This window comes from Mus musculus, chromosome 1 (assembly GCF_000001635.26).
Source record: "Mus musculus strain C57BL/6J chromosome 1, GRCm38.p6 C57BL/6J".
Lineage (NCBI taxonomy): Eukaryota > Metazoa > Chordata > Mammalia > Rodentia > Muridae > Mus > Mus musculus.
In genome coordinates, this window is record NC_000067.6 from 83343861 (window position 1) to 83367782 (window position 23922).

At 39.6% G+C, this 23922-nt stretch overlaps 1 protein-coding gene across 5 annotated transcripts in view; it reads right to left on the reverse strand.

Moving 5' to 3' along the window:
- Positions 1–23922, reverse strand: part of Sphkap (SPHK1 interactor, AKAP domain containing) — a 152970-nt gene that overhangs the window by 88419 nt on the left and 40629 nt on the right. For all 5 annotated transcript variants that reach the window (XM_006496577.4, XM_006496575.4, NM_172430.4 and 2 more), the window contains one exon: positions 18369–18468. In XM_006496577.4, coding sequence (XP_006496640.1) covers positions 18369–18468 — 100 coding nt within the window. The remainder of the gene's footprint in view (positions 1–18368; positions 18469–23922) is intronic.

The following is a 23922-nucleotide window of genomic DNA, read 5'->3' on the forward strand; positions in this document are numbered from 1 at the left end:
GGGAGGGCCCATTGTGGACAGTGCCATCCCTGGGCTGGTAGTACTGGGTTCTATAAGAAAGCAAGCTGAGCAAGCCAGGGGAAACAAGCCAGTAAGCAGCATTCCTTCATGGCTTCTGCATCCACTCCTGCCTCCAAGTTCCTACTGTGTGTGAGTTCCTGTCCTGATTTTCTTTGGTGATGAACAGCAATGTGGATGTGTAAGCTGAATAAACCCTTTCCTCCCCAACTCGCTTCTTGGTCATGAAGTTTTGTGCAGGAATAGAAACCCTGACTAAGATACTCAGAGATCAGCAACATTGCTACTCTCAGTAGCCAGCTTCTCTGGGGGATGCCCTGCCTCTGTCTTCTGAAGCTAGAATTACTGCTGTTTGCCACGCCCCTGCCATTTGCAGAGGTGCCGAGGGAGGGTCTGAACTTCAGTCCTCATACTCGTGTGCCAAGGTTTGTTTCTGTTTGTTTGTTTTTTTTAATCACTGAGCTATTTGCCTATCCCGATTAGAATTACTTACATTAACATTAATAATTAACAAAAATGACACTTCATTGGGAATTCTGAGCTAACGCTCTCACTTATTTGAATTAAATCTCTAGATTTGTGGGTTGCAATGTGAAACAAACATATGTACATGCAATGAGACAATTCCTAGATTTGAAAGTACCTGACCAACTGTAGGTAGCCATCTTGAAAGTTATTCTTTTCTCTGCCCTTGACCACGGGGGCCCATGGATTGTTTGACACAAAAGTAGCATCAGAACCAGCCTCTCAGATATCAGGGCCTCAACGCAAGCCAGAATCTTTGTGAGATAGTGTTGTCTCATGCATCTTACATTTGGGTCAACTGGTCTAAGTTAAGGACCCTAGTTGAAAGTTGTGTGCCAGTCCTGATTCTCTGTCAGCTAACTCTTAATCCCTCCTAGCTTCTGGCCCAATTTCTCTTAGTAAAATCATAGTATCAGGCTATCTGAGGTAAACACTACCCTTGTACGAAGCATAATGTAATCTTCCCTTTCATACTTCACACTTCCTAACGATAAGAAGCTGAAGAGGGTGGGGAGAAGCCCGGTAGCAGTGACCATTAGGGGCAGGGGGCAGGGGGCAGGGGGCAGGGGGCAGGGGGCAGGGGGCAGGGGGCAGGGGGCAGGGGGCAGGGGGCAGGGGGCAGGGGCAGGGGCAGAGGCAGAGGCAGAGGCAGAGGCAGGGGGATCTCTGAATTTAAGACCACCCTGGTCTGCAGAGTGCAGGACATTGGGGCTACACAGAGAAACCCTGTCTCCACCAAACAAACTGAAAAAAACAATGAGGAAAAAATGGGGAAGGAGAGGGGAGGAGGGAGGGAAGTGGAGAGGAGGCTTTGAAGCTAAGCACACTCGCTGCTCTTGCACAGGATTTGGATTTACTTCCAGCATCCGTATTAAGTGGCTCACGACTGTCTGTGATTACATTTCCAGGGAATCCTCTTATGACCTTTATAGGAACATACACATACATGATGCACATAAACACATACACACAAAGTCAGGCACACACTTATACACATGATATGGGAATTTTTTTTAAAGACTGATCAGAGAACAAGTAAAGAAAATAAACATGCTAGCTTCAGTAAATTACTTGGCCTATTGTGTTGCACAATTGTAACTTTTTTTTTTTTTGTCTAACGGTTTGAACAAAGAACTATAAGAAGTGCTTGGGAAAAAGTATGTGCTTGAACATTTAATGTTTTGAAGCGTTAGGAATATAGCTTCCTGCTGAGCGAGTCATTTTTTGAGTGGGAAAAGAGAGCCACTCACCAGGTTCTCCACCGCTCGTTTAGTTATCTGCTATTTTTAGTTCCAGGCTTGCCTATTTCAGATGGAGGGCTAATAATGAACGCGCTGCGTGCCGCGCATTCCCAAGTCTAAAACGATAACGATGCAGCTTGTCTGAACGTTCCAAGAGTGTTGTGAATAAGAAAGAAAGAAACCTTCCCGCTCCACGGTGTAGCTAACTGCTTTCATTTCACCAGGCAGTAGCAGGGTGCAGGCCCTCAGCTTTGGTATGAGACAGAGAGGGAAGAAGTGACTCTCACAAATTAGACTCAGTCCTACCATGGCTGAGCAATGCCTGCTTCTTTGGTTGGTAACTTAAATCGGAGAAGATGCTCGCCTTTAGCTTCTAAGATCTGGAGGAAGGACTGAAAACACACTCTCCTCATCTCAAGCACCTATCAAGTATAATTGGACAATTTGATGGACTTCTGAGAGTCAGTTCTTGCATCATTTGATGATAACAATGCCACTTGAGAAAGCTGTTCCAGGGACCAAATAGGAAGATGTTTACAAAACCAAGATCACCCAACTAAATAGGCAGCTGATTGATACCTGATTTCTCTTAGCAGAGGCAGGCAGTGGAATTTATAGGATCTGTGTTCCATCTTAGCAGTTTCTTGATCTTGCTAGCATCTGACAAGTTCTCTCTCCCCCTTTGTTTGTGATATGCCATCCTTGTTTTAATTTTCCTTCTCTACTTTCCACAGCCAACAGTCAGTTAGCAAATGTTCACTGAGCTCACAAATGAACTCAGTGAGACACTGAGAAAAATATAAAGAAGCCTGACCTAGCATCATCCACTGTATTCTCAGCAGGAGAGAGATAGAGGTAGGAGGATTAGAAGTGCAATGGCAGCCTGGTCAAGGTGAGGCCCTGTGGCAAAATATAGTAAAATATGCATACAAAGCCAACTGCATCTTTGGAAAGTAGTCCCAAGAATGTGAAGGCAGGGAAGTGCTTTGAGGAATGTCAAACCCAGCCAAATAGTCCAAGAATGAAGTGGCTAGTTTTATCTAGGGTCAAGAGGCAGCAAAAGCCCTTGCACTTGATGGGTGTGTCGCAAGGTGGATAGATTTGAGTTGTCTAGAGATATTTGGAAAGTTGGGGAGGATTGCCCCCTTCCCCAGACTGATTTTCCCTATTGTGCTCATAAGTACTTAGAGGAATACTGTCCCTTCCACTTCCAGCAATCATTCTCTTTGCAGGGCCTCATGGGATTTAGTCATCACCTGGAAGAATGACACAGCCCTCTCTCCTGATTCAGTTTTGACCCTTTCCTGGAGCCTGCTTCTTTTCAGATTTCTTTTTTTTTCCTTTTTTTATTAGATATTTTCTTCATTTGCATTTCAAATGCTATCCCCAAAGCCCCCTATACCCTCCTCCGCCCTGCTCCCCAACCCACCTACTCCTGCTTCCTGGCCCTGGCATTCCCCTGTACTGGGGCATATGATCTTCGCAAGACCAAGGGCCTCTCCTCCCATTGATGGCTTACTAGGCCATCCTCTGCTACATATGCAGCTAGAGACACAGCTCTGGGGGGTACTGGTTAGTTCATATTGTTGTTCCTCCTATAAGGTTACAGACCCCTTTAGCTCCTTGGGTACTTTCTCTAGTTCCTTCATTAGGGGCCCTGTATTCCATTCAATAGATGACTGTGAGCATCCATTTCTACATTTACCAGGCACTGGCATAGCCTTACAAGAGACAGCTATATCAGGGTCCTGTCAGCAAATTTTCTTTTTTATTTTCTTTTTTATTTATTAATTATTTTCTTCATTTACATTTCCAATGCTCTCCCAAAAGTCCCCCATACCTCTCCCACTCCCCTACCCACCCACTCCCACTTCTTGGCCCTGGCGTTCCCCTGTACTGAGGCATATAAAGTTTGCAAGGCCAATGGGCCTCTACGAGTGGTTATGACACTTGGGTCTGCTGTCATCTTCTTCATGTCTTTGTGTTTATATACAAACTCCCTCCTTCTCCAATTGAAACTCTAAAGGAAATTTGACTCCTAGCCCAGAAGTGATGTTAACTCTTCTAGCTTTGTTGGCTTGCTAGTTCTGTGCCAGCTGGAACACCTCTTTGCCTATTTCTATTCCCAATGTCTGCTCTACAAAGTTTTTTTTTTTTTTTCCTTCTTCTTCTTCCGCACTTTAAATGTTAGCAAAGCTTTTAACCTGCATGCTATGGATTGTTCTCTGGGTAGCATATTGTGCATAGTGTAGAACTGACCTTTATATTTATGGAGGCAAAACAAGAAACAAAGGAGCACTGGAATATTTAACTTAATGGTTCATATGATAGAGAAATCCACATGATGCTGCGATAAAGAATGTAAGGGTTAAGTGTTTCTATCATCTGAATGTTTGCATCCCTCTAAACTTACATGTTGGAATCAAACCCCTGATATGTTTCCATTAAGAGGTGGTGCTGTTCGGGGTGATGGCTGAGCTGGGCTCAATCCTTATTAAGAGGATCAGCATCTTTCTTAAAGAGGCTCCATAATCCCTTTTATCCTCCGTGGAATACAGACACACCACTTTGTTCAGGATAAAAAATAGGCCCCAATCTGCACCATGGACTTTTCCATACCTGGGACTGTGAGTAACATCACTTTTGCATAGTATAATAGTAAAAATAGTAATATAATGAAATAATAACAATAATAATAATGAATAACAACAATAATAGTATACATGTGGCATTTTATTAGAGATGCCTGAATATTCTAAGATAGGAATGTTAAGTGGTAGAGTGAGTCAGGAACCCATAGAACCAGTCATGTTTTAATTGTTTGCCTCCTCTTATACCTCTTGTCTCTCAATCTTCTTAATTTACCAAAACCAAGATGGAAGAATGTGCTTTGAAGACACACCTAGCTTCCAGTTCCAATTTGTGTCCCTATTTTCCAAACTCTGAAATCACACATATCTACCCAGACTCTGCCCTTGAGATTTCATCTGATTTTCACCTCTAGACTCTTGTCTTTTCCAGGAAGTCACATGTATCTCATAACATAGAGGCTTTACTGTGACAAGTTCATGTAACCCGACATGATGAGTTTCAAGTTCATGGTGCCACTGGGTGCATTTAGCAATTTCTTTTATTGTCCATCAGAATTTGTTTCTGGGTATACAGAGATTTTTTTAAATGTCTATTTATGATTAGAAAGACACTTGGTTTGTTTACATCTTTTGGTAGGTACAAATAAAGCTGTTGTAAATACTTACACAAATGTTTGGTTTTATGTTTTTATTGGGGAGGGGGTTCTGGGTGAACACATAAAAGAATAAGCACTACTAAATATTAAAGTAAATTTACATGGACCTAGTAAGCATTTATATAAGTTTATCAATTTCAACTTCCACTGGCAAAAGAGCAAAATGCAAGTTGTTCCGTGTTTATGCAAGCACTTGTTATTATCTGGTATTACATATCTGGTATTAGCACTTGGTATAATATAAATAATATAAATAAATATTATTTATTTTAAGCTTATTTTTATTATTTCTTACAGTTACATAGCAGAGTTTCATTATGCTTTATTTCCCTCTCAGTTTCAAGTGACTTGTTTCCTTACAAAGATGTTTGTGAAACTATATTCTTAACTTGTGCTCTGTAGCAGCTGTGATTATGAAACAGAAATCTCAGTGCCAGATGTGGGATATCACTTTCTTTTATAAGTTGTGGGTTAGGAAGGCTCTAGGGGACCTCCTAAAAGATACGAGCTTCTGCCATTCTTCTTCAATGCCCACCAGGACTTAGTGTGAAATCCACCAAATACCTCGATAACAAGTTACAGAGAAGTTAAGGTAGATCTAAACTGGAAACTTTCTCCCTAGCTTTTACAGTGCTGGAAAGTGCTATGTAACCTTCTGAGGGAGAAAAAGTACCAGTATTTTTACTTAGCCAGCTCTGAAACCTACCAAGCACAATGCCAGCCTGCCATGTAAGATGTGCACACTTGTTCAATAGTGGCTAACTGTTGATGGAGTAACCAACTACTCTATGAACTCCAGGCCACATGATACTATCTACAGGGAAGTCACAGGCTCTAGGAGGGAGCTGAGTCTTCCTGAAATAATGTCAAATTATCTTCTAAACATGTATTCTTAACATTGATCTAATTAATTAATTATTTGTTTGCTTATGCATGTGCATCCATGTGTGTGCATGTACACAAGTGCACGTTTGTGTTTTTGTGTATGTGTGTATGTGTGTGCATGTGTGTGTGTATGTGTGTATGTTTGCTATGATCAGAGGACAACTAGATGCAATTAGATTCCTTCTTCTACCATAGGATCCAGAGATAAAATTTAGGCTGTCATTCTTAGAAGGAAATGTTTTTACCCATTGAGCCTTCTCACTAGCCTCAATATTTGGGTTTATACCAATAGGTAAATGCTACTCCCAACATCAATCAGAATAGTTTCTTTCTAGTGAATGGTGATGAATGCAGATACTCAGGATGCTCAAAAGGCTGAGAATAAGTGAAAGTTGAGTTTTCAGCTCTAAACAAGGCAGTTATTTCGGCTACCTCAAGGTTCAGGGAACCATCAAGAAGAGGTGACAGAAAGAATGCAAGAGGCAGAACATACAGAGATAGGCTGCCAATTGCGATTTCTCATTGCAGTTGTGAACTCACAGCAGCTGCTGATGCCTGACCTGGGTCTACACAATGGGCATGTCCACAGTCAGCACGGGTTAGGGAGGGACTCAGGCCCCTACCCTTTACCAGTGTGATAATGGCTCCTGGTAAAGAAGAGGGGGCAATTGCCTTCACTTGTGTACTCACTGGTAAAACCACTGGGCTCCAATAGAAAGTCCTACTTCATGGTTACACAGATAGCCTTGTTCAAGTAAGACAAAACTAAAGGACATGAATTGGGGAAAGGACTTTTAGAGAGGGAGTGATTGATGGAGGTGGAAAAGAGATAATGAAAGGTGGGAGAATAATTGGAATGCAATATTAATATATATGTAAGAAATTGTGAAATAATGTATATCATTAACAAAAACATTTAAAATAATTTACTGGACTCTGTATTTGCTATCAACTTTAGATGCCATTATAAGAGAAGGATATGTAATCCATGCTAAAATTTTTATGAACGTTCACATACTCAGCTAATTGTGTAAACTTGCTGTCTTTCCAGTAGGCTTTGTTGATTTAACTGGGGAGTCAGTGGGCAAAATAAGAATAGCGTTACATGTAGAGTCTTGTTTCATTCTATTGTGGCAGGAAATAAAAGGATAATTGATAAGCAAAAATGTCAGATAAACACTACAGGAAGGATCTATACCAGATGAAGACTTTAAAGAAGTAAGATGCTATTTTGGAAAGCGATTCTTGGCAGGTTTCTCTAACACTATGCTAAAAGGATTTTGAAGGCTGTAAAGATAACATTGAGCAGAGATCTGAATGAAGCGAGGTGTCAGTCACACTCCCATCCAAGGAAAGAGCAGTGGCCCAGGCAGAGGTCAAGAGCACAAACAGAGACTCAAAGCAGGAGCATGCATTTGAAGGACAGAAAAGAGCCCAAAATGTCTCAGGAAGGGGCGCGATGGAAATAAAATTTCCCAGAAGTAGAAAAAGAACCTTTTTATCTTTTGATAAGAAAGCATCTGTAGCTAAGTTGGGACAGAGCGTTTTCAATGCCTGGAAATGCACTAAGATTATTTTTTTCTTAACTTTTCTTTTACTGTAATTTTGGACCATTTAGTCAATGGATTAACTAATTATTGAATTACATTTATAACAGCTTAAAAGTCTAGCACACATGTGCACATACCCAGGTCTAGAATGCAGAGGAGTTTGCTCAGTTGAGTACATATGAGTCTATGTTGATTTAATCTGTGTCCTTGCTGACTTTCCTTTTGGAGACTTCTGTTTTCTGTTCTCAGATAAAACCCCTATGCATTATTTCAAAGGGAAATTGCAGAGTCTAGTTAAAGCACACCAAGCTACTGAGCAGAATCAATGGTACAAATAAAATTATTGTGTAGAAGGAAAGGTGGCACTGAAACACCTTTCCAACTGGGTTTAACCAAATGTCAAGGTAGCAGTCTCCTTTCAATGACAATTTAACTGGATGACTGGGTTCTTGTGTGTTAGCCTCTTTTTACAATAGAGAACTGGATTCTCATGTTATGAATAATGATTATTCATGGCATATACTTTAATTCTTGTTTTGTTGGATGTAAAAGATTCTTGAATTATGCTATGAACCTGACAAGACTCAAATATGTCCTAACTGATTATTAGAAAAGTATGTCAAAGTAAAGGAATTCTTTTAATATTTAGAATAAAACAGTTCTTTATCAAGGAGGAAGCAGAGCCTAGAAAATGGGTGGAAAGTACTGTTGGTGGGGATGCCAATGCATTCAGCCCCTTGCTGTAGAGGGGAAATAGAAGAGCTTCAGGAGCTCCAGATAGGCATGCAACATGGCTGACTCAAGACTGGCCTCAGCTAAGTTACTCTTTACAGCAGGAGAGAGCTTATTCATGAAATGCTTTTAGTATCAATATTGCTCCAATTAAGCTTGTTGCTGGTAAATAAGTATGGATATACTGACTTAAAAACATTCTTCTCTGACAAATGCCACATAAATATGTAAGTAACTGAATGTAAAATGGAAATGCTTCATGGGGGAAGGGGGTGAAATTAACTACTCCATGTACATGGCTTAGCCACTTTGTATGCTAACCTGGGCTATCATGCATCCTCACATGGCAAGCACAAACAATGAAGTTTCAGCATATCCCAGATGGCTTGTTAGTATACCCAGAGTTCTCAGTTACACATATCCTGAAAGCTACACTAGATCTCACTGTAGTTCTGAGAACTGGCTAAGAGGACAAAGGACAGTTTAGAGTCTGGGAAATTCTTAGGACAGGTGGGGAAGTTTCAAGCTGTATTTGTCTACTTCTATTACACCCCACAGATGTCAGCGGACCAGAAAAAAAAACCTTAAATATTTGATCAGAACTTTTTCCACATGAGTATAACCAGGTTTGAGTATAAAGTATGAAGCAAGGGTATAACAAAAGCAAACATACTCAGGAAATGAAAGATATAGCCTAATTTATAAATGGTCAGCAGTGGTTTGAATGTAAGTTTGATTTATAAAAAGAAGAAAGCTGATTGGTTGCTATTTGATTGCTATGTGGAATCAGTGAATCACAGTACATTTGTGAGATTGGTGAAGGGAAATATTATTTTAATGATAATCTAAGAAAAATATATGAAAAATCAGTTATGAGGGATACACACACACACACACACACACACACACACACAGATATAAAATGCACCAAAGCCTGCTTTGATTTTGTATTATTTAAAGGTATGAAAGATTTATGCAGTAGAGAATTTACCACTGGACAAAAAAACATGACTTTAATAATGATGTGTCACTTCAATATACATATTTTTTTGGCACCTGACAACTAAAGGAAAGTGGTAATGTGTGGTAATTTTCTTTCCTTAAACACATTTCTTCTCCAGAAGAAGCCATTGGAAGCATAAAGCATCTAAGAAGCTTTGCAGTAGACATGGAACTTAAGACACACATTTGCTTATGGATGTTCTTCTGGGAGAGCATGAGCCTTGAAGTGGTTCTTTCAGGATGAGTTACCTTCATGAAAGAAAGAAATGAGCCTAGCTAGAGTCAAGAGCTCCGGGGTACTGGTTAGTTCATAATGTTGTTCCACCTATAGGGTTGCAGATCCCCTCAGCTCCTTGGGTACTTTCTCTAGCTCCTCCATTGGGAGCCCTGTGATCCATCCATTAGCTGACTGTGAGCATCCACTTCTGTGTTTGCTAGGCCCCGGCATAGTCTCACAAGAGACAGCTACATCTGGGTCCTTTCGATAAAATCTTGCTAGTGTATGCAAGATGGTCTAGTCGGCCATCACTGGAAAGAGAGGCCCATTGGACACGCAAACTGTATATGCCCAAGTACAGGGGAATGCCAGGGCCAAAAAAAAAAAAAAAAATGGGAATGAGTGGGTAGGGAAGTGGGGGGGGGGGAGGGTATGGAGGACTTTTGGGATAGCATTGGAAATGTAATTGAGGAAAATATGTAATAAAAATATTAATTAAAAAAAAAAGAAATGAGCCTAGAACACAGGTGCTCAACCTTCCTAAATCTGTGACCCTTTAATACAGTTCCTCATGATGTGGTGATCCTCAAACATAAAACTATCTTCATTGCAACCTCATAAGTATAATTTTGCTACAGTTGTGAATTGTAATGTAAATATCTGTGTTTTCCAAGGGTCTTAATCAACCTCGGTGAAAGGTTCAGTCAACCCCCAAAGGGTCATGACCCATAGGTTGAGAAACCTTGACCTACTTAATGTAGGCATGCAAATGACTAGGCTCTCTCTGGAAGATGTCTGAGCCAAAGGTACACTCAAAACATCAACTATATCCTTCTTCCTTCTTTAAAATTGGCTGAGTGGAAAAATAGGTACAGAATGAGAAAAGATGTATGCTGTAAGGGTTGTCTGAGGAGAGAGGAGAAGAATAGTCTTATAAAGTGAAGGGGTTTTTAGATGCAGGATGGAGAGAAAAGAGAAGAGACTTTGATGCTGTTGACAGCGAACAGAGTGGGAAGTTTTTTCTAAGTACCCAAAGAAGGAAAGAGAACTGCAAATGCCAGATTGTGTTTTCAAAACTCAAGACCCCTTCCATTCCAGGATAGATATATTTAGATTACAGCTTAAAGAAAGTTTATGGTAATTGCAAGTACTTAGAAGGAAAGATGTAATTCCAAAAGCATAGTATCGTTCAATTTTCACAAAATATTCTAAGCTATTTTGGATTTTCAGAGTCCTACTTTTTTGGCTTAAAAGTAAGAAAGAGCTGGGCAAGATCCTTTGGGGGCTGTTCAAACAGCAGAAAAGACACAAGAATAAGATAGGCATGTCAATTCTCAGGCATTAGATAGCAAAAGTATTGGAGGAAAAGGGGAAGAGTCCATAAAAGCAGTCCTCCATCACATTAACTTTTGGAATACAGAGGTAAATCATATTCATATTGAAATAAGGCACAATAGATAGTGTTAGATATAGATTATCCCACAAATGGTCACTGTGTTAAATTTCCCCAAGGATAAACTGGTGGCTGGGCACAGGCAGCCTCTCCTCTCAGGTTCAGGGTGAACTTAACTGCTCCCATGACAAGAGAAGACATTTAGCATCGTGACCTGCTTTTACTGACAGCAGAGGAAATGAGTCCCTGCTGGAAGCCTTCACTATTTGCATTTTGTCCTCAGTGCAACCCTGAAGCCTTCTATGTGTGATTTTGCTCTAGACATGCAGAAATTTCTTTAGGTGGTCAGTGAAATCGCTCTCAGAAGGAATATTGGTATGCTCTTCATTTACAAACAGAGAGATCCTGGACTCATGGTTATCTTTTCCTTTTCCTCACTGGCCTCCATGCCCCCTGAAGGACTCAGCTGTACCACCACTCCAGATGTTTTGGCCTAAATACTCAGAGATCATCTGTGTATCCTTCACTGCCATTCAGATCTATTAACCTTGACTTCAACACATGTCTCATCACGGTCTCCCTTTCTCCCTTTCCACTGCTCTCACACAGCTTCTATCTCTATACATCCCACTTACCCCACCCCATGAAGTGGCCCTTGTTGGCATCCCAGAGTCTAGTAATCATACCTTTAGACTTTCTAACTTAGCTGTCTTTAAATATCATTTTATACGATAACTTTCTATGTCTTTTAAAAAGTTTCCATTTTTGTATGTGTAAGTTTTTTGCCTGTGCATGTCTATGTACCATGTGCTTTCAATGGCAAATATGTCCAAAAGTGAGTATCAGCTCCCCTAGAACTGTTGTTACAGTTGCTTGTGAGCTGCCATACTGGAGCTGGGACTTGAACTCAGGTCCACTGGAAAAGCAGCCAGCGTTTTTAGCTGCTGAGCTGTATCTCCATCACACTGCTTCTCACCTAGATTCCATTTCTTTACTACTATAGAATGGATATAAAGTAGAGCATCTATCCAGCGATTTTAACAAAAAGTGATGAGGCTATTCTTTTGTATCAGATGCTGCATACGAAGAGCACTAGGTGCTACAGGATCACAGAGACCATGCAGGGACTTCCATGTACTTTGCAGAATAGAGGAAGACAGTCCCTTCTTTAGACTGCAGCATATTATTTTCAATTTTGCTCATTCTCTCATTCTCTAAGTATTTCCAATCTGAATGGGAAAAGCTATTACTAACACAGAACACCATAACCATTCTCCTCCGTGTGACTATATGACTGTCTGGCTTGGTAAAATCATTCGCTTCTTGGAAGCAATGCTGGATTTTTGCTTCAAAAGGTTCTTTTCTTAGAGATATGGGTTGGATCATTTGAAGTGAGTTCCTCCATATATTAATTGAATTGTGTGGTTAATTGCATGTCCTCAAACAGATTTGAGTTTAGATGAAAGGGTATTTTACAGAATGAAAGGAAACATCAAGAGACACCTGTTCTGACCCTCCTCAGATACTCATGAAATACATGGCCACTTTGTCAGTCACAGGAAACAATGCTTGCAACTTCGAAGAGTACAATCATATGTCATCAGAAGTTTATATTCGGTCTCTAGGTACCTGATGGGTTCTCTGTCAGCTGCCTTGGATAACTCCAAACTTAAGGATGATTAATTAATTAATGTGAAATGAAAAGAGAACGATAATAGGGATGTTGATTTTTCTATAACAAGTCTTTCTTCATATCAATCATATTTAGAAATTTGGTTCTACTCTTATCTAAAATAGTAAATCTTTGGCCCATGAAATAAAGTGAAGGCTAAGAATGTCCCACTCTTGTGGGACTATGAGATGGATGTAGTACAGTGCCTTCAAGGGAAGAGGAAACATGAGAGTATTTAACATGGGAGAAATTGCATGGGATGTACCTCTCAGCCTCACATCACACACATAGATACAAAACCTGGGATGGAGTTCAAGTGCTTGGGTGGATTCCACATTCAGATATTTGCCTAAATTCCATTGCTTTGTGATAATAGACTTTTGATCACATAAGAATACAATAGAGACTTTTCACTTAAAGTTCAATGACTATAGAATTATAATAACTCATCTTATGTAGTAGAAAAATCCTTGCAAATCAGCTTAGCTGGCTCTGTTTATTTCATAAGGAGTTCTGATAAGTGGAGCATTAGTAGTGCTATGAGAGAAGCTGATCCAGCATCATTGGGAGGGAATGATAACACTTTTTTCCACCTCCAACTCTTCCTGGTTTTCTGCAGCATTGTGTGAATACCACATTTAACCTGTACAGTTTTGAGAATAATATTTTAAACATTAAAACATATCCTAGATCTTCATGCTCACTAAATTAGAGTGACAGGCAAATGACTAAAACACCTTTCTACTTGGATGGACCATTTGCTTAATGCCCTGTGCTCAGGAAGTGTCTAAGGCCATGTCCAGGCACCACAAGCTTCGTTATCAAAGTCACTTAAGAGAAAGAGAGATAGCAGCAGCAGCAGCAGGAGGAGGAGGAGGAGGATTTTGTCTCTGCTATATTAGGACATTCAATAACGAGCATCTTAGCATAAATTTATCTGTTAATCCTAGCTCTTAAAAGCTGACATAAGAGCTGGGTGATAGCTTACTCATTAAAAGGCCTTCCACATAAGCATGGAGGTATGCTCATTGCCCAGAACCTATATTTGAAAACAAAATCTGGGAAGAATTGTGGGATTCAGAAGATTATAATCAAAATATATTTCCTAAGCATTTTATTAAATTAAAAACCAACCCAGTCAGAAATTCAATATTTTCTTGTAATCCCAGGGAGGGAAAGACAAGCCAATTCTTGAGGCTCATTGGCTAGCTAGCCTAGCTTCCTTGGTGAGTTCCAGGCTTGAGAGCGAGATGGATGGAGTCTAGGGTTTAGTCTAGACAACTAAAACCTACTCACACATCACACACACACACACACAAATGTAGACACACACACACATGCATACCCTTCCCCCCACATGTACCAGCACACACATAAATGTGTTCGCACACACACAAATGTATCTGTGCACATAAACATACCCGTACACTCAGAGATATGAAACACACGTGGACTGTGAAGACATTTCTGCATCTGGAGTTAGCATGATCATGTGGCTTATTTTGTGCACCAAAGCACTATCAAGAGCAGAGAAGTTCTATCACCAGAGTTCTAGACAGTGTCTGAAACACTACTATGTGGTCACCTGAAATCTCTGGAAAAGCAGCCTCTCAGTGTTGAAAATACAAATGGAAGAATTCCTCATTTGAATAATTTCATCCAAGTATATTTTCTGACACAGTGGCTTTTTATTTTTTTTTTTTGCAGCCATCCTTCCAGTGACCAGAGGAGATGGGTGAGATTCTGAGGCCCTGAGAGATTCCTTGTGAAACACATGAAAGAAATCATCACATTGGTGGTTCTCAGTGAGTGATTATGTGTCTATTACCCTCTGATCCTTACCTTATTTCTTCTACCAGCTGCCTTAGCGATATGTCAGTTCTGATGAGAGAGCTTAGAGAGTAGTAAGGTTGAGGCTTACTTACATTCAGTGAGTTTGAGAAGTCCTGATAGTTCCAGTTGTCATTGTGACTTTTACTAAACTCTGATTACTGTGAAGGTTGATCCAGCTGGATTGTAAACCTTGCTTCTTCTACGATGCAATCAGCCTGTTCTTTTAATCTGCTTTGGGATAAACTCTGTGTGTGTGTGTGTGTGTGTGTGTGTGTGTGTGTGTGTGTGTATGTGTGTGTGTGTACACTTTACTTTGAGACAATGTCTCATTATGTGTCCCAGAATGATCAAGGCTGGCCTCAAATACTTGCTTCAATCTCCCATGTACCAGAGCCACGTTTGTACCCATGTGCCCAAGGCATGATTATCTGTATATGTACAGTTATGATCATGAGATGCTCACTGCCTCAGTACCTTTGCCTGTGATTAAGAAGGTTTGAAAAACGATCAATGATCATCGAGATTAACTGATAGTAAAGAGAATAAAGGTATTGAATTATTCAATATCTTATTGCTAAGTGTCTAAGTACTGGGTATATAGAAGGGTTAAACGCTGTGAGTTACTTGGTGTGTGTGTCTATAGGTGTGAGTGAAGGTGTTCCAGAGCACAGTGCAAATGTGGATAACAGAGGAAAACCTTAGGTGTTAGCCTTGCCTTCTGTCTGGTTCTCTCTGGTTGTTTATGGCTGTGTATGTTGCATGACAACTTCTGGCATCTTGAGTCTCTGGTGATTCTCCTGCTTCGAATTTGGAAGGGGCAGGTGACATCATACGCACCTTTGCTGTTGTATTCTGAGTTTTATATGGGTTCTGGGGATCCAAATTCAGGTCCTTGTCAGTTCATAGCAAGCTCACTACTCAGTGAGCCATCTCCCCAGTCTCAAACAGTTCCACCCCAAATGGTGTGTGACTCTGACTAATCAATTACTACCAAGCAATCATTTACATATAGGAAATATTTGAAATAAGTGAGATATACTGTGAAAATTCTTAAACTTAGAAGTACACAAAGGTCTTGGTAGCAGCAGACCATTGGATGGATATTTTGTGCACCCATTCAGATCTTTGCCATGTACTGAGTCTGAATCAGATATACTTCCTCATAGCAACTGTTGTCCCCTGGGTTCGCTCTTACCTCTTGCTTCTTCTTTTCCTTTTATTGAAAATAGATTTCCTCTCACATAATTTATCCTGATTATGGATTCCCCTCCCCCCCTACTCTTCCTAGTTCCTCCCCACCTCGCCTCCCATCTGGACTCACTCCCTCTGTGTCTCTCAATAGAAAACAAGCAGGCCTGCTGAGAAGACTTCTTTCTCACCTATGTTAGGCTGTCTTGAGCTACGGCTATAAATAACTTGTGAATTCCTGCTTTGCTTTCCACACGAGAAAACAGAATTATCTGTTAAACTAGATTACACATTTTCCTGTTAAGGGTGGTTTGTGATCCATCTTTGGCTCTACCATCTTTGTGTCTACCATCAAGATCTAAGCGGCTTTAGAACATATTTAAGTTGAACCTTGTGACTCTGCCTATGTTTGATCACTTTGGGATTGTAATAAAAGGCAGTTTCATAGGGTTAAACCTACTAACAATTGTTCAGAAACAATCGTAGAATTAATGAGGTTATTTTAAAAACTTTTAAATCTTATCTGTACATAGATATACCTATTTACATAAATGTCTTTATGCATAGATTCATATAGGTATACAGAAATATTACATAGATATAATGATAAAATCCTTTAGAATGGAGTTTAATCTGTGTTCATTAAGGCATTTTCGTGCTACGTAGCCAATTGCCCAACATTGCTGTTACTTAGGGTCTCTTCATCACTCCCAACTGGTTTTAATTTTTTTTTTTGAGTAAACACCCAGCTTCCACTAGGTATCAGTTCAGTAGTTTTTAGATGTGTGTTTCTAAACGAGAAAGGAACATGGCCACCTTCCCTCCTATAGAATTGGCAGTAACCAAGCTAATACCATGAATTACTCTTTCATTATTAAGTTATTTTTCTGGGGCTGTACACTCTTTGATAAAATTATCCTGTCTAATAACATTAGTAGGAGGTAATCTTTCTTCTTGGGTGTTTACAATATGCCAGACATTGTTCTCAGCACTTGACGTCTGTTGCCTCTTTCTGGTCTTATCTCAGTCCTTCGAGATGGGTAACATCATTATCTACATTTTTTCAGATAAGGAAATTGAGGCATCCAGAACTAGTCACTTGCTGCAAACCACGCAATTCACAATGAATGAGGACCTGGCTGTCAGATCCAAGCATTGCAGCTTCAGTCCCTGCAAATACCACACAGACTCCCACCAACAGGAATGTATGTGCCTTAGAAATTAGAATGCATTGAAAAATTCACTGGCTCTATGAGATACATAGTATATGGAAAGTACTGCATGATTTGAAGTTACAGACTTGGAAATGTACCTAATGTTTGAAAGTTGCAGCTTACTCCTCTTATAAAAAGCTCAAAATATTTTTGAGTGGTAGGACTTCATCTCAGTATCCTACACTAATAATTGGGACTTAAAGCATCAATTCCTCTATAGATAATGTATAATAGGAAAAAAATCATAATACATTCTATGAAGAGTTTTTAGTTAGATAGGTTTATTCCTTATTTGGTTTTGAGTGAAAAAGTGAGTTCGATTTCATCTTAAATGGTTCACAAAAGCTGTGTTTAGACACTTGATCCCAAGATTGTGGTATCACGAAGGAGATGTAGAACATTTAGATGGAGTATGGAGGACAGTCTGATCTTTAGAGGCATGCCCCTGATGGGAATGCAGGACACTCGGATCCACTCTCATGAATTTCTACACCACTGCTTAACTCAGTACAAACACAAAAACAACAGGGTCAAGAGACCATAGACCTGAACCTTTGAAACTATGACCCGAAGTAAACTTTCCTATGTACACTTACTTATCTTGGTTTTTCTGTCTCAGCTAAGGAAACATGGTACACATAGCATGAAAATATATTGAGAAAATTGTGCTTACTGTTTCCTTTCTATATTAATTCTGTTCCCTAATGTATGTGCTTATTAATTGTTTTATACTTTAAAACTATCAATTTGTAAAAAAAAATGCATAGACAAAAGAATAGATAAGCTGATTAAGTGGGCACAGTACTCAATCTCTCTCTCTCTCTCTCTCTCTCTCTCTCTCTATATATATATATATATATATATATATATATATATACACATATATATACATATACACATATATGTATATATATAATATATACAAATATATAAATACTTAATGTATATTACATATAAGTAATATGTATGTATATATTTAGTAAAATAATTTGTCTTAATTTACACGTTATATATCCTACATAAATTAACATTAAATAATGACAAAATATCCAAAACATCAATGTGGGAATCAGGATCTTAGATATTTTGCTTTAAGTTTCAGGCCTTAGTTGGATTAACAGAACAAAACCAGGGTTGTTAAACTGGGTTATTTTATGTTTCACAAACAACTACTTTCTGCAAGTATCATGAAGGAAGATTGCAGCTGTTCAGCCAAGGTTTTAGAGAATGCAGTTCTGCTTCTAAGGTAAGCCAGGCATTGGGAAGCCATATTCTATCTTTTGGTAGTCAAAAAGTTTTCTTCAGTGTTATATATCTCAAAACAATAGGTCAAGCCATTGAAAACCTGGGAATACTGTCCACATGCAAGTGGCTGTTCTCTATGGATACCATTGCACCCACATCTTGAAGAATGGGCAGGATTGGGTTGATTAGGCAATGAGGCTTATCATGTTCAAGTTAGGACTTTGGGTTGTTCAGTTATATTATTTCTATGAATTGCATTTTAAAAGTATCATCAAGCCATACTTGGAAAAGCAAAATGTGGGTCATTTGATTGTCTGTGTTGTCTCTACATAAGGAAAGATGCTTGAAAGGCTAGGCGTAGGTGCTGATCCACTGGCGGGAACAATCTGTCATGATGAAGGGTTACCTTTTTACAGGCCGTGATGGAGCCAGCCAGGTTGCCTGCTGCACTGCTGGTGATCTGCTGTGGCTCTGAACCTTCATGCATCAGTGGTGATTCCACGTTGCTGTGTGCCCCAAACACAAAAGAAAGAGAACACAGTAAGTCCAGTGACTCATCTCTTTCCTTAGAAATGCAGAGTGAAGTACATATTGCATGCCATCAACCCCTTTTTCAATTCTAATTGCAGTCAACACAACTGGTGCTTCTCAAACTGGCATTTCGTTTTTGGCATCGCTTTGGGAATTGAAAATAAGATGGGCAGTCATGAACAGAAAGCTGAAAGCCATTGCTTCCCACAGTACTTAAATGGACACAGTCCCATCTGCCTGACTTCTGACAATGCTACCTGCTTTTTAAAGCAGGTTTTAAAACAAATAAAGCCTCTCACTTGTCACATTAATTCAGCCCTGCCAAGCCATCACGTCATAAAATACTCATCTCATTTTTTTCAAAATGAATAATTTTAGCCAGAAATGTAGTGTGATATGACACCAGAAAGAATATGAGCCAAGCAAGGGCCAGCTACCCCTTTAGCATCTCTCTGGTTACAGCATGTCCTTCAAATTGTCTGTGTCTAAGTTTTGAAATGCACCCCTACATCTGTATCAAACCTTGCTGGGTTTGTCTATGAACAACAAGGTATACATATTTTTAAAGATTTAGCATTATTGCTAAATTTTTAAGCAATGGTAAAACCTGAAGGTTTGAATTTTCTTCATTACAAAATTGACAGTAGAAAATTAAAGCCCACTTTTAATACTAAAACGCCCGGTGAAATTTTAAACAATTTAAATAAAGTTTTCCTTCTGAAAAATATGACAATTTGGAATCTGAAGACATCCTAATGTCTTGAGTAGAGTACTTGGCCATGATTATTGATCATAACATAGAATATGCACAATTTAATAAAGAGTTTCTCTTGAAATATCTCATGGCTTCATATGAAAATTTCTGAGATGTAGATATCTTTTCTTTAAAATCAGGTTTTTAATTTTTTTTTAAGATTTATTTTATTTATATGAGTACACTATTGCTGTCCTCAGATACACCAGAAGAGGGCATCAGATCTCATTACAGATGTTGTGAGCCACCATGTGGTTGCTGGGAATTGAACTCAGGACCTCTGGAAGAGCAGCCAATGCTCTTAATCGCTGAGCTTCCAGCCTGGTCTACAGAGTGAGTTTCAGGACAGCCAGGGCTACACAGAGAAACCCTGTCTTGAAAGAAAAAAAAAAAGAAAGAAAGAAAGAAAGAAAGAAAGAAAGAAAGAAAGAAAGAAAGAAAGGAAGGAAGGAAGAAAAAAATCATTTAAAAAAAAGTAAATCATGCTTCTAATAGTACCCTACTCTTAAGTGTGAGGTTACAAATTAGTTTTATGATATCAGAGTATGAGTGTAGTCTGTTTTCCATTAATTGCAGTAAATGATTGTGTTTTGTGGCAAATCATTGGATCTAGCAAAGTTTCTAGAGAGTTCAAAATTGTCCTAGGCGACTTTCTGACTACTTGATTCTCTGAGGACAACAACACATTCAACAGAAAGGAAAGGGCAGCACCCACAGTTTTCTTGCTTAAGGAAGGCATAGTAAGAAAAAAGGGAAAGGAAAGGAAATCGTCATGGAAGAAACACGAGAGATATGGAGGAATGGAGTAAAGACAAATGCAAAGAAGGAATAGGGGGTTAATATAGGTTACAAATTGTTAACATATGATAGACCAGACCATAGCCCAGCTAATCCTGGCCCACTATTACTGGTCTGTGAATAGAGACAATAATGCATTTTTCCTTTTAGGAGTCACTCAAGCCCTATGGGCAGGACTTCAGGAAGAGACCCTTTTGTCCTGTTTCTATTGCACCCCCAATTTACTTTGGTGAACTAGTGGATCACTTGTACCACTCATTCTAGGATTTGGCTGCAGAGTTAGGGCAATTTCCACATCTGTTTTTATAAGCTTAGGGTCCCTGGAAGGGTTAAGAAGTAAAACTGAGAAAGGTCCCAGGTTACTCATTGCTGAGAAGAAACAGTAAAGGCAGCGAGGCAGCAAGCTGCGACTGCTCTAGAAGGAAATTCATCTGGTTGAATGAGTCAATTAGACCCCAAGTCAGCAAGCAGGTGATATGAAAACAGGGAGTGAAATATAGGCCTTGACACTTACATAACTGCCCACCAGGCATAAACCACCAGGCTTTAGAAAACCTGGTGTACTGCTCAAAAACTTTAGAAATGCTCACTCACACTCATCCATTAAAAGGAAGAAATAGAAACTCTGCCCATCAATTTCTTAGTGGTGATCTCTCTCCTTTTTGACACACTTGCTGGACGTAAAGATGCATAAAGGAATATAAGTTTTGTTCCTTATCTACAAGGTTCACCCCATTTGCTCAGTAAAGACTATAGAAGCAAATAGCTATGTGTATATATATATAATTACTAGTCAGAGAGTTAAATGAGGAAATAGAATGACATCATAGGTTTTAAGTCAGTTTGAGGAGTGTGTTGCTTCATGGTGAGCACTGGAAGCAGGTATAACTTTTCATCTCCCAAACCACCAAATACAGAGCTCTGAGGACAGGTCACGTCGACAACAAAATACAGGAATGTCTGCCTTTTAAAAACATGCTATATGGATGTAGATTTCCAGTATGTGACTTTATCATTGACTCCACCTCTTCCATAGCCTTTGGGTTAGAGATGGGATATTTAAGTGTTTATAAATATTTTGTCTTTAGCCTCCATGGAGGTTGAACTTGGGCTGTTGCACAATGAGGGAAGATGGTGGAGACATGGAACTCATCCATTTACTAATGTGAGCTTAAGTGGACAGGAAAAGAGTCGCTGTCAAGGCACGCATTACAGTTCTTTAAGCTTCTCTAACAGGCAAAGCCTGTCACCCTTCCTTGGGAGGCTTTCCTCTGGTTTTTGATAAGTGTTGTCAGTATTTACTAAGGCCAGCCTTTCAGGCTTTTTTTTTTTTTTTTAATGTGGAAGCTGCAAAATCAGTTTCAATGAGAAGGAAGATAAAGTGGGAAAGGAGGTATAAAAGCAAAACATGATGTTAAGCTGGCCCTCTATCAAGCAGCGTTCTTGACAGAAAAATAAAATGGCATTTGTGAACAAAAGAGATATTCAGGGGCCACTGCATTGTGTCCATTACAGACTCATGGGCGGTGAAAGAATAGATCAACATCGAGGGCCTCATGATCTCTCCAGAGACAAGTAGTTCATATGTTGAGTTTTCTGTGTATTTCTACTCAGAACTTGGTCCAGGAGGCAGCATCAACTGTATGGATCCTGGGCTCCTTAGAAGCCTGGGAATTCAGGCTCTTCCTTACAACTATGGAATTAGACTCTAAAAAAAATTACATTAAACCAAGCGACTTCCATGCCCACTGAGTCTGAAAAGTACTTGTCTGTAATATTAAGCAAATTAAGTAATGAACATCCTAATTTGCCATGATCTTTTTTTTTTCATTTTTAATAGGTATTTTCCTCATTTACATTTTCAATGCTATCCCAAAGGTCCCCCATACCCACCCCCCCAATCCCCTACCCACCCACTGCCCCTTTTTGGCCCTGGTGTTCCCCTGTACTGGGGCATATAAAGTTTGCAAGTCCAATGGGCCTCTCTTTGCTGTGATGACCGACTAGGCCATCTTTTGATACATATGCAGCTAAAGACAAGAGCTCCCGGGTACTGGTTAGTTCATATTTTTGTTCCACCTATAGGGTTGCAGTTCCCTTTAGCTCCTTGGGTAATTTCTCTAGCTCCTCCATTGGGGGCCGTGTGACCTATCCAATAGCTGACTGTGATCATCCACTTCTGTGTTTGCTAGGCCCCGGCATAGTTTCACAAGAGAGAGCTATATCTGGGTCCTTTCAGCAAAATCTTGCTAGTGTATGCAATGGTGTCAGCATTTGGAAGCTGATTATGGGATGTTTTTACCCAGGAATATTCTTTCTAATTCTCCTCCTCTTTTCTTAATAATCCCTCCTCTATCAGTTATATTTCAGCTTATAAGTTACTCAGGCTCCTCCTTCTCGCCTTCTCCCTACAGTGGAGACCACAGCCCTCTTCAACACCCTTCCAAACTCCAGGAGCGCACAGACACATTTACACTCCTTACTATTCCCACCTCTTTCTACGAAGTGAGATGCTCACTGTCTCAGGAGCACCCTGAGCAACATCTTCTCCAGTACTTGTCAAGAAGGCCGATTTATGTATAATATTTCTCTGTCTCTCCCTTTACAACAGGAGCTTTAAAAGTGCAGCAAATGCAGAGCCCCGAAGACAATGCTAGGCAGCAAGCAATTGCTGAGGTTGTTTGGTCCCATCTTTCTGGGAAATCAGTTAACCTCAAAAGATTAGACACAAACATGTGTTTGCATTCGCTGTTTAATTTTTCGGCAGCAGTGACAGATGGCAGGATAAGCCGTATCTGAGAAGATAATTTAAATTATTTCCCAGGATAGTTCTAATAAAAGAAAAAAAGAAAAGACCCTGCTGTTATTGTTGTTAAACACAGTGTAAAGGCAAATGCTTTTGGTAGATTGTGAAAAATAAGATTTGCTCTTGAGTTCTCCCACTTAAAGTACAATTTTTTGTAAAATGTAGTGATTATCATTGGTTGTTTGGTTGTCTCAGCCTCGTCAAGGATATGTGCTCTTGAGCTCCACACTAAATCCTCTCATCGCAACGCTGGAAGAAAATAATTCAGATCCATCTGAAGAGGTCTTGTGTGAGCAATTGAGATGCTCTCATTAATATCAATTTTAAAAAGTGCTATGATCCGAATTACTTAGAGGAATTTAAAATACGTGTTTGCACAGCTCAAAATGAAAGATTGCTCTAAAAATGTCCTTATTTTTATCCTCATTCAAAAGGATTTACATGCTAAATATGCGAGATCAGGTACTTAGGTCAATCTTTCAAAAACTAATCTGTATTATAAGTCAGATGATGTGCTAGTGTCTCCTGCTTTTATTTCCTGAGCCATATCTTAACTGGGACTTGGTTTGTGGTTTTGATTAAGTTTTAGTCTGACTTCTGTGAGCACCTTTTTCAGCTATGCCTGGACCTTGGTCTACTGAATCTCATATTAATAATAATTTTCCCTACCAGAGTTTAGCAAGAAGTATCTTTTTTAAAAGATTTATTTACTGTATATATGTGAATACTCGGTACACTCTCACTTTCTTCAGACTCATCAGAAGAGGGCGTCGGATCCTGTTACAGATGGATGGTTGTAAGGTGAAAATTGAACTCAGGACCTCTGGAAGAGCAGTCAGTGCTCTGAACCACTGAGCCATCTCTCCAGCCCTCAGCAAGAAGCTGAGGTTTCTGACTGGCTTTCAAATCCCTTCACCCTTGATGCTGTCCTTGTCCTGTTTTAGCAAGTACATTCAATTCAGTTTCACAGATGCCCCCATCCTTGATATTCCTTCCTAATACTTCCACTTTTAGTGGTGCTTTCATCCAGCCTCCTGTCTGTAAATTTCCCCTAAGCATATTTAGAGCTAA